Here is an 11910-nt window from a genome sequence, read left to right as displayed (position 1 = left end):
CTGATGCTGGGTAACTTACCATTTACTCATGATGATGATCATATCGCTGATGTTGAACAAAGAACACGTAGAAACGAAGAGCTTTTTGAATTTGACTCCAGGTGTGTCACAAGTGTGTCACAACTCTGATCAAGTGTGTCACCTTTTATTTTTGTTCATGGGACAGTGGCGCTGTGTGCACCTGCAGTGTTCCTCTCGTACATGTCGAAAGCTTTCTTGCTAGAATATAATTGGCCGAACATTACCGGTGGGTCTGGTGGAGCGGCTGCTAGGGCGCTTTGAACGCTCGGCAGGCAGCAGATGATAGTTTTTCTCATCATATACCGGTCAGAGGCCTACAATGCCCGGAGGGGCGACCAAAAGAGCAAGACCGCGCATCTGCTCTGCTCACACGTGCACTGCCTGGGCTTTCTTTTTCTTAGAAGGCTGGGTCGGCGCATTTACAGGTCATGTATAGAAACGAAAAATGAACCGTCATATCACTATTGTTTGGGAATCGCGTACGATTCACCACATGTAAAGGCGAGTTGAAAAAGAAAGAATAAAAACGCCAAGTTACACCAAGATAAATTAAACCTATGCTTAACTGCATGGCCCAAGCAACAGTTTTTTGCATACTTATCCCCAAACACACTGGCAAACAATTCGTAAGTCATTCAAAATACCTACAGATATTTGACGAGAGCACTGCGTGGCGTCTTCGTTATCGCGTAATGCAATAAATTACATTGGGCTTCATCTTACATAAGAACATTTACTAGTTGCGAAAGTTTGCTTATATGAATAAGAAGAAAAAGCCCGCAGGGCGCTGTCATGATTCTTGCCCTACGGGGTTCAACTTTCCTGCGCTGAGGAATTATATAGACAGTATAAAACGTGCAAGAGTGAGGTTGAAGGTCAATATGCTGAAGAAAAAGATAATGTTCAGTAGCCTGGCAAGGGAGTAAGAATTCAGGATCGCCAGCCAGCCTCTAGAGTCTGTACAGGAGTACGTTTATCTAGACCAATTACTCACTGGGGACCCTGATCATGAGAAGGAAATTTACAGAAGAATAAAAATAGGTTGGAGCGCATACGGCAGGCATTACCAAATCCTGGCTGGGAGCTTACCACTGTTGTTGAAAATAAAAATGTACTATCATTGCATTCTACCGGTGCTAACATATGGGGCAGAAACTTGAAGGTTAAAAAAGAAGCTCGAGAACAAGTTAAGGATCTCGCAAAGAGCGATGGAACGACATATGTTAGACGTAACTTTAAGAGGCAGGAAGAAAGCGGTGTGGATATGAGAGCAAACGGGGATAGCCGACATTCTAGTTGACATTAAGAGAAGAAAGTGCAGCTGGGCAGGTCACATAATGCGTAGGGTAGATAACTGGTGGACCATTAGAGTTACAGAATGGGTGCCAAGATAAGGGAAGCGCAGTCGAGGAAGGCAGAAAACTATGTGGGGGGATGAAATGAGGAAATTTGCAGGCGCAAGTTGGAATGAGCTAGCCCAAGGCAGGGGTAATTGGAGATCGCAAGGAGAGGCCTTCCTCCTGGGGGGGGGGGGGGGGGGGGGAGGAGGCAGTGGGCATAAAGATAGGCTGCTGCTGCTGCCGATGATGATAAAAGGCGCTGGCCGGGATGGACCACATTGCGCCCGTTTTTGAGTAATCCTAGCAAGTTAAGGAGTCCAGTGGAGCTCATTATTCACCAACAAATATTTGAAAACATTTTTATTTTTATTTTCTTCTTCGAAGTTCGAACGTTTGAGCACAATGTCTAGCTAGAGTTACCCCTACTTTACCGTGTCGGATATCTGGACTTCTAGACCTTTTTCTGGGCCGATCCCCAAGATAGTGCAGTCTAAAAATGTGAGCCGATCCTGAAGATTGTGCGTGTAAATAATTTAAACAATGCGACGCTATTCTCACTCGCCTGACGCGAGGGGTGACGAGATAAAGTGCCGTATGCAGTGGCTCCACCCCATTCTCATCCCTAGTTCGCTCAGGAAGACGTTGTCTTTGATCCACTTCAACTAGAGCTTTAATCGCCTTATAATTTATTTAACAGGCGCACAGTTTAGGAACAACAAACAGTGATCATTACAAGGCGATGAAGTTTAACCATAGCTCGGACGAAGTGCGTTGCGGAAGGATAGGTCACCCCTTAGACTGTTTGGGTCCATGATAGTTCATCTTGGGTCTATTCATAAGCCAACCCCCACCTTGGGCTTGTCGTATTGCAGCATAGCAAGCAATGACGCACTGCACGTCTCGCTTGAGTACTGTCTTTCCACATTATTTAGTTCTCCGTCTTCGAATCATTAAAACACTACTGCTTGCGTAAGCCTTCTGCAAATGGGAAATAGTAATCTTCATTTGAAGCACCATTTACTGAGCATCACGTATTTGCTAACATTTGTGGCGGAAGGTCCTTTCATTAAAAAAGGATATTTCGTTTACTAAAGAATAAAACGAGCTGCCAAACCATCAATGATGAATAGCTGTACGCCAGTCCTGCACGACCTTCAAAACTAATGTCACTTCAAGTAGCGGGATAAGTCATACTGAAGGAACTATTAAAAGAAACCTATACAACCACCGAATCCTAGAGAAGGTTATGAAAATTGAAGCGCCTCATTTAGCTGTCATTAATTTTATCTTCTTTGTTGATATTTGTGACAGAATAAATATTATGAATGAATGTGGAAGGCAACGTGTCACCATCTGGATCCCAACTCACAACTTGTGCCTGATGTGGGCGGTACTCTTTTACCCATCCACCGACGGCAACAGCGGCTGTCTCCCCGTCAACTTTTATTTGGACTTGTCTGCAGATGCGTTTGCCACTTAGTCGTGAGAGAATTATCTACAGTGCTATAGCCAACGAACGCATCGCGATAGGTACCTAGCTATACTGTCATCAATAAGATGTATTTGTCACAAAGTAAGGTACGCGCCTCTCTTTGGCCTTGCAGGGTGCTGGAACTAAGGACAAGACCCTCATTAGAATAATCGTGTCCCGCTGTGAAGTGGACATGGTCCAAATTAAGGAGGAGTTCATCAGAAACTACAAGACTTCGCTGGAAGGTTTCATACAGGTACGAGCGCTGTGCAAGGCAGCGCTGCCAACTACAGCTCAATGACGTGAACTCAATGCACGTCATCTGTGCAGTACAATCGAGGAGGGGTCAGTGCCTTAGCCGGAAGAATTGTCTTGCCTTCTGCCGTGGTTATTCTGGTGTTTAGAACGTGTCTCGTCTTCCTACGTCTGAAAGAACTGCTCAGTTTTTTTCTACGGTGCCCAGAATGGCCCTCATTAAGTTACAGAACACCACGCTTTGTTCCCGCGACATATTGTCGTGTTACAGGCGGCATCCACCCCCCCCCTTTTTTTTTTCCCAGGGAACTCAGAAAGAAGCAAAACAGCTTTTTAGGGAATCATCTGGAAGCGTTGCACAAGAAAATAGCTAGTACCTGCAAATTCAAATGTTCATACGGCGTAGTTCAGTTATCATTAGATGTGTTGACACGGCTAAAAACTGTTCCCTTCAGCTGTCCTGTCATGATTGCGTATCTAAATAAATAAATAAATAAATAAATAAATAAATAAATAAATAAATAAATAAAACGTGTTGGCATTGGTACTGGAGACTGATACGTAAGAGTGATAGACTAATGGCAAGGTTTCCTGGTTTTAACAGCTTTGCTCAAACATATATACTCTAAATATGACAGTGTAACCGCATTAAGGGATATTCGCTGTAAAGAACGCAATGAACTTAAAAGGTATGCTTAGAAATGGACTTATGAACTTAAAAATGGTTTTATGTGCCAAAGCGACAATCTACTTATGAGGCCCGCTGTATTGGGGTCCTCCGAATAAATTTTGGCCGTCTGGGGTTCCTTAACGTGCGCTTAACTCCAAGTGCGCGAGAGTCCTTGCATTGCGCCTCCGTCGAAATTCAGCCGGGATCAAGCTCGAGACCTCGAGCTCTGCAGCGCAATGCCATAGTAGTGCCATTTTTTACGTCATGCCATTTTAGTCAAGTCATTTTCGTGCCATAGGCATAAAAATTACGAGTGCTGTTTCTATAGTGAATTGTAATAATTACAGTGACCGGGAACAATCGCATATTCTGGACCGGTTCAAATACGAAGGAAAAGCTTGCCTTCCATTATACAGTGAAAAAGTAAAGCTGATATATTTTTTTTACCTTCCCACGCCACCTAACAATTTCGATAGATGAGTGTGAAGAGCCGTAATTACAGCCAACTTCTCACCGAAAGTCATCTTCAGTTCAGAATTGCCGTGCCAACAACTACGGATTTCAATGGCTTCCTCCTACGCTGCAGTTGGGCGATTTCAGCGGAGGAAGCTGAATAATCCGCTGTGCATCCGTTTCGCGCAGTCTTCTTTCAGTCGCGAATTCCCAAGTGTAACGTGCTTGCTAAATATCTTGGTGTATTTTCAAACGCTGCCAAGAAACTTTTTTAGACAAAAAAAAAAAAAAGGACGGATAGGCGGAAGCACATCTAACAAATTATTTTATTCGATGATGTCACGTTAGCTGTTAGGATATGAGATGAGGGAGATACAAGAGCATGGGTGATCATGACACGCAAGCAAACTAGCTAATATGAAGAATGCTATGTATATAAAAGTGAGAAAAAAAAAAAGCTAAGCAACCGACCGTATACGGAATAAACGTGGCCAGCATTTGCCTCTGAGTCATCTTGTTCGCACGTGGTGACTATATGAGCTAAATGAGACTTCAGTACACGGGGCGCCCCTTGGCTACGTGTATTCCGGATGCGCTCTGTGGTGAAGAGTTTTTACTTTTCTTTGTTTTTTTTTCTCATGATAACTTTACATTTAACGTCGCATCATCGAATAATATTAGTCGTTATAGACGCACTACCGCCTGACCGTCTCCTTCCTTGTTGCTTTAGAGAACACGAATTATGTTTCAGCTAGCCGGTATATTCAGTCGTCTTTGCTATTTTGACCCCAGAGTGACACCTCGGGCGACTACCGGAAAGCTCTCCTTGCCCTCGTCAACGGAAACTGATCTGTGAGTAAGTAGTAACTGTGTCAATATCCGCTGATATGGCGTCGTAGTGGGACTTACGTCTACTAGAATTGGTTTTGAACGTGCAATGACTGGCCCGTCGTTGCATAATGTGACGTCAGAAAGCTCATACCACCCGCTTTTCTGTTGTTGTCGCTTATTTTAGTTTAAGTACATTAAAAGAAGATCGCCTGTGACAAATCGCGCAATTCGGTCTGTTCAGGTGGATTACCCGAAGAGGCGCATATTATTTGTGCGAGAAATAACAATGTCCCAGTGACGGATTAAAATATTCACTAAGTAATTTTCTTAATTAGTCACATTAGGGTCCACGCTCCAATTGCGAAATTGAAGCCGAGCTGTGACGAAGCGAAGTCTGCTTAGGGGAAATTGTAAAACTAGGACCATTTTCGAGACAGACGCCTCCCAAAACTCCACTGGAATACGCACCGGCGTTCCTGTTAAGATCACCCCGAACTGCTTTAGGCACGCTTTTGGTAAACCAGCCGTTTTGGGAACCAGCTGTTCACTGAAAAGTCGATGCATCCCGCGGCACGCTTTAAGGTCGGATATCTCGAAAGTGGGGCAAGTCGTGCTTGGGATTTATGCTAAGCACACGTGACTTCACTATGGTGCTCGGCTTCATTTTTGCATCTGGAACATGTGCCCTAGAGTCATTACATAAAGAAGCTTTTTTAGTGAATCTTCGTTAACGAGCAACTTGGACATTGTGGTTTGTCGTGAAAGCAGCGTCCGCCTCTTCAGGTAATCCACCTGAAGCGCGCTATGTACAGTATATGCTCCATGTGATTTAAAAAAAAAATATTCAAGAAAATTCAGAATTTAAAACATTAAAATTTTCGAAGTGAGAAAGAGTCGCAAGTAGTTGTTCATGCGCGCGGCTCATACACGCAATTACTCTGTTGTCAGTAATTGTATAGTGTACAACTCCTCGTGCAAACATTCCGGTGCTTAATTGGGAACTGTGAGCCAAAGGCATGATGAAAAAAAAAAAAGAATAACTTGTGTTAATCAGTTTCGCATTCGGCAAACATTTCGGGCCCGTTGCACACGCTCGTTTACTATATTTAGGGATTTTAGGTGCCTGAAAACATAAAAAAAAGAATGCCTCAACTCGATCGCTTCAGAATAAATTTACATATTCATTACACATTACATTACCTTACATATTACATATAATAAGATTTACATGTTCGATAGGGAAATGATTGCATCGAATCGAATGATAATATTTGAAAAAAAAAACGAACTCCGAATATCGAATCTTATACCAAATACTTCTCATTTCTAAATGAAGAGAAATATGAAGGTTCTGTAGAGTTTGACACCAAAAGGCTTATTTACGTTATGTGATACATCTAATGCCGTTATCAGCTTGAGTTCAGCTCAAATAAAAAGCTTGAAAACGAGAAAGTTTACGTCTGTGCCAGTTCACGCCTCTCGCCGCAACGGAAGTTCTTTTTAGGTGATGTCGGCCCCCTTATTTGCTTGGTATACAATCTGTGACTGTTAGACGGTGAATAGCCTTTTGTCGCCTATATTGCATCATGTATTTACTTGTTCCCCATCCGTTACTATATAAAATGCAAAAGATACTCGTTAAGAAGAAGTAGGTTAAGCCGAATTTTCGTACATAAGGAACATTGTGCGACTATTTGGTATTGGAAGGGGGGGATCAATCCGCTTAATACGAATCGCGAATTCGGTGAAGCCGAACTTCCGTGGCCGCCACTGCCGCGAGCTGCTCGGCTCAACCAGAGGTCCTGATCGGTTGACTAGGAGGAGGCCACTCTGCTAGCTACACAGTGAGCAAATAGTTTTTTTGGGGACATAAACGCTGGCCTCGACGATGACAAGGGAACCTGCAGGGCCAACACCACAGAAAAAATATAACTGAGAAAGTATTTGAGGTGCCTGCGTTACCTGATAATTACTGCGCAGAAGTCGTAAGAGTCAGCGGTGTTCACATATGTTGCCCAGCTGCTAACAGTGCCTTACGTACTTCAGCGTATTTTATTGAGCAACACAAAACCACTGAAAGCAGGTGCACAGATTTGCACAGTCCCAGAAAGATGAACTTGATTGCTTAAAAGCGCCAAAAGCTTTTGTTTACCATTTGGTTTTAACTATGTACCCGCCGTGGTTGCTTAGTGGCTTTGGGGTCATTCCACGCCAAATCAAACAACGTTTTTTCGACTGTCACAGACAAAGTTGAAAAATTTCCACATGTTTGTTGACGTTCAAACCTCATTCTCCACGTTTATATTTCTCCCCAAAATTTTGTAGCATATTGGAGAAAATTTATTGTTTTTGCCCAGCTGAACCAGAAGGCACCAATCAGCATTTTTTCCAAGACACATTGTATGATCCAGTTGTTCAAATGACCTGTATGACAAGAGAATGAGATGTTGTCACAGCCAAAATAACCAATAGTTCAAATATTTGAATACTTCGAGTGTTTCTGGCACCGGCAATTTGAATTTTTTTCTCAGAACACAAGAAAATCCAGAACGTACAAAATAAATATAGAATGGTAGCGCGCTTGCACAATATAGCCAAAAATTATTTGAATTCTTGAAGTTCTGCAGATCTCCTGCAGAACTGTAATATTCCAAATTTTTGCAGAAAGCTTCGTGTTAGAGGTGAAAAAAGTTACTTTTGTGGTCGGTCTAAAATATTTGTGATGCATCATTAGATGGCTTTACATGTCTGCTATGCATGTGAGGAGTTATGAAAGGGTATTATATTTCTTTAACGCGAAACATAATTTTTGAAATGTTCGTACGTGTATCGCGCAGACCGCGTAAATATATTATGTGTTGCCGTGTAGCAAAATATATTTTTAATAAAATGACCCCGATAAATTGTTCAACAAACTGTGACTGCATTTTTTTAATAATACAAAGACAAGCGACATCAAGTGCCGAGGCCTCGACTCGTATTTTTTTCTGTCCATGAATGCGAAAAGTGGACGTCAACCACGTCTGATCACATCACCCTGAACAGGGCACATGAATTTTATAGCCGAGCATGCGCAGCTAGGCTGTCGAACAACAATAACGCGCAACACCAGAAGTCTTTGTTCACGCTCATGCACAAAACCACCCGTGTACTTAGATTTAAGTGCACGTTAAAGAGCTCCAGATGGTCAAAATTAACCCGGAGTCCCCCGCTAGTAATGAAAATTCGTTTGTCTAGTCTTTTGAGTGGCACAGACCTGTTTGAGCACTTGGGTGTGGCTCGCGTGCTTATCACTGACACAAACAATGGACGTTCTAAACATTCTTCTGCACAAGGACGGTTGATGCCATTCTTTTCCCGTCGCGAATTCATTCATTCATTCATTCATTCATTCATTCATTTATATTTTGCAGGTTTAGCATTGCCGCCTAGAATCTGCGGAAAAACCGGCGTCCTCGTACGGCAACAAAGACAACGCCTGCGCATATTAGCACTGGGAACACCGCAGCATCATCTTCGAAAAGCAGACTTGCGCCATGCAGCTGCTCCTCAAGAAAGCAGTCCTGAAATAAATTTGCGCCGGACCTTAAAAAAAATCTAAACAAAGGTGCATTTAAGCAGTGCTTAATTATTGGAAATATCCCTGTAATACGTGCAATGCGAAGTCATCGTCCAGCTGAAGGCGTCGCTCATTGCTTCCGCTGACTTGCGCTGAGCCCGAGGTGTTTACCGTGAGCGTCGCTGCGAAATCGTTCATTGCGGTTCATTTGCGAGTCGGTCAGTGGTCACACGACTTTTATTTGCTTGTATGTTTGTTTAGAGTAGCGCGTGTATTATAGTACTGCTCTAAAATTGAGGCTGCCGAGTCCGCTGTTTCTTTAATACGAGATGGACGATGCACGTCGAAGAACCAACGTAAGCTTGCATCCCAACTGCGTTGCGGCCGGTATAGCTGTCCTCGACTCTACTTTCGAAGGTGCTTATGTTCACGTATGTGTGAACTTTCCGTCGCCGTTCCCAACCATGACGGTGAATGTGGATGGCATCATAGAGTTTCATACAATAATTATTAGAGGGAACTCTGGCGCGCTAGTGTCTACGGTGGCTGCAGGTGGGAGCGGTTGAGCCAGCATGGATACTATGGCAAGTGCGTGGATTTGCCTGAACTTCGTCCTTCTGGCTTTAAACGGCGTCGTGACTGCTTAAGCTCGTCATTTTCAACAATGTACTGCGTACTAAACCAATCAAAATTATTAAAGTTGTCCGACGGCAGGATTCGAACACAGGACCTCCAGCACACGCCCGTTATTGAAGCTGTTGCGACACGGACGCATGCATCGACAAGCATCGACATCGGTATCGACGAGCGACATATAACGCCCTTTCGAATTTATCGCGGGCAAGCCAGTGCCTTCACACGCTTGGCGCGTTTCGATTTGGCCACCTCGACAAGGTGAACCGTTGCATTTAGTAGCGATTGTGCGTGTTCGCAGCGTCTTCTGCACTTAGAAAAGTGTAGATTGCTGTGAAATATACGACAATGAAGACCTACCAAGCGTAATCACCGAATCCACAAGAACATCTGAATCCACAAGCATGAAGATCAGACAAATCCACGTACTTCCCATCATTCCCATAGTGGCTCAACGATGCAGCGCCAGAGTTTCCTCTAGTATATTGTAGGAAATTCTTTCGACGGCATAAGATCAAACTGGCAGTCGTCACGTCGCATGCGGTGAAAGCTATGTAGGAACTGGCTGGCATACGACCGATGTACCCGTAGTTTCCTAGAAAATATTACTGGAGGGAACTCTGGTGCTAGGTGCTATATGAGCCGCAAGTATGGTCGTTTAACTAGCATGAGAATGATGGGGGGGGGGGGGGGGGGGGGTATGAATTTGCCTAAACTTTGTGCTCCTGGCTTTAAACAGCTTCGGGACATTGCGAATTGACCACTTTCGACAAGAGATCGTGTTACGAGTGTAACAATCCGCATTGACTGCGCATGTGCCTAAAGTCTAATTACCTTGCTGCGTTTAGAAAGCGCGGTGCTTGAAAATTGAGAAAAAATTAAGCGTAATAAGGAACGTCGAAAGGGCGTCTGAAGCCACAAGCACGAATACTAGACAAATCCGTGCACTAACTAATTACGGAAACTGGCCGATCGCAAGGCCAAGAGTTACCTCTTGCATTTGTCTGCAGAAAACACCCTGGATACGCTCTTCTATACAGTACGGCCCCCTTCCCTGTGATCGAGCATGAGCATTCGGAATAGCTCTGAACATGCGCTATATTGACAGCTCGCGCCGGTGCTGGTGGTGTCGCCGAGGCTGGCGCGAGCGCGTGCTCTTGCTAGAGCACGTTTGGCACAGACCAAGCAGTTGCTCGTTCATCCGATATAAAGTACCTTAAAACGATCAACACCAAGCTTACACTGGTCGCGCATTTCTACATAACTCGACGTAAATCTATTTGGCGGAAAGAGGTTGGTTAAGAACATCGAAAATGGCGTTGCACTGCTACGTTCGACATCACGAGTCCGATCCCGGTCGCGTCGGCCACATTTCGATGGGGGCTAAATTCACAAGCGCCGGTGTACTTGGATTTAGGTGTACGTTAAGTAACCTCAGGTGGTCAAGATTACCCCTGAGTCCCCCACTACGGTGTGGCTCACAACGGGCTTTTGATTTTGGCACGCAAAATCCCAAGATACGATTTTATTTTAAGCATAGAAAATGAAGGCCGAAAAATGTCTCGTTTGGAATTGCGTGGCTGGAACTGCGGCGCGGGTGCACGCTAACATGACAGGACGAGTTTCGTAGTATTCTGCTAATGTTTGGGTTGGTTTTGGTTCAGTACCAGTTTCCAGAGCTTAACAAGCCTTGCTGCTGGGCCAGTTGGCTCGCGATAAAAAGTAAAATTAAAAGAGCACAAGAAAACAGTTTGGCCGAGACACTTAAGACTACCTTATGTGTGGGAAATTCGAAAGCATTGTAGTCGCTTTAGTGAAATGTTTTATTTCTGCCCGTTCCTTGTCCGCGCAAGCTCTCACCTGCGTTTTAACTGCGCCTCGGTAAGGCCAAATGAAAACGCGCTCGCTTGTCCGAGAGGAGCTCACAACTCGAAGGACCGCTCAGCGGTATTCCATTGTACAATAATGCTTTTTATTTCATACACTCATTTTATATACTCATGACGTGGCGCCACCACCTACCCACTCGCTGCGCCGTCACGTGCTCAACGACCGCACGCATTAGGCCGCACGTTTTGTCAGGCAGATGGCTGCGACGTGACGTGCCAATGACGCAAATACTAGGCACACAGCTAGCCAACTAGAGCCGTGGAGTCGTCGTGGAAGCGTGCTCATCTCGCAACCCGGGTGCCCGGGTTCGATTCCCATCCAAACCGAAACTTACTTACCTTTCTTTTTAAAAGCATTAATTTACGTTGTTTACAGCAACGTCCGTGGGAATTTGATGTCAATCCGAATATTTTTTTTCTGTGGTTTATTCTTGCCGTTGGCCATTTTTGGCGCCCTCATTCGGTCACGCTACCGACTACAACGCAGGATTTTCACGTAATGGGGCATTTAATGCTCTCGCGTTAAAATAAATCCTAAAGGCCACGGACAAGACCGAACAGCACAGGCGCTCACTAACAACAGCATGATGCATCTCGGGGAAAGGTGAAATGAGAGTTGGTGGTCCGCACATGCGCGAAAACAAACGTCACCACGGGTGCTCAAAAAAAGAAAAGAAAAACTCAGCCGGTTCTTTCTCAGACCTAAATACCTTGTCAATTTAGGGTTTCCAGTAATCTAGCGTCTCCCTTCCATTAGTCGACACATGTCACTAACGCGAAAGCCACCC

The 11910-nt window shown here is 44.4% G+C and overlaps 1 protein-coding gene across 3 annotated transcripts in view; it reads left to right on the top strand.

The window, feature by feature from the left end:
* Positions 1-8647, top strand: part of LOC126546904 (annexin A4-like) — a 37610-nt gene extending 28963 nt beyond the window's left edge. For 2 of the 3 annotated variants that reach the window (XM_055062935.2, XM_050194623.3), the window contains 3 exons: positions 2966-3088; positions 5003-5066; positions 8455-8647. In XM_055062935.2, the coding sequence (XP_054918910.1) occupies positions 2966-3088; positions 5003-5059 (180 nt within the window). In that variant the 3' untranslated portion in view covers positions 5060-5066; positions 8455-8647. The remainder of the gene's footprint in view (positions 1-2965; positions 3089-5002; positions 5067-8454) is intronic. The other variant, XM_055062934.2, reaches the window with a different exon arrangement.
* The last annotated feature ends 3263 nt before the right edge of the window (positions 8648-11910 follow it).

This window comes from Dermacentor andersoni, chromosome 1 (genome assembly GCF_023375885.2).
Source record: "Dermacentor andersoni chromosome 1, qqDerAnde1_hic_scaffold, whole genome shotgun sequence".
NCBI lineage: Eukaryota > Metazoa > Arthropoda > Arachnida > Ixodida > Ixodidae > Dermacentor > Dermacentor andersoni.
The sequence above is the reverse complement of the archived record's forward strand: the minus strand, read 5'-3'. Positions and strand labels throughout refer to the sequence as shown.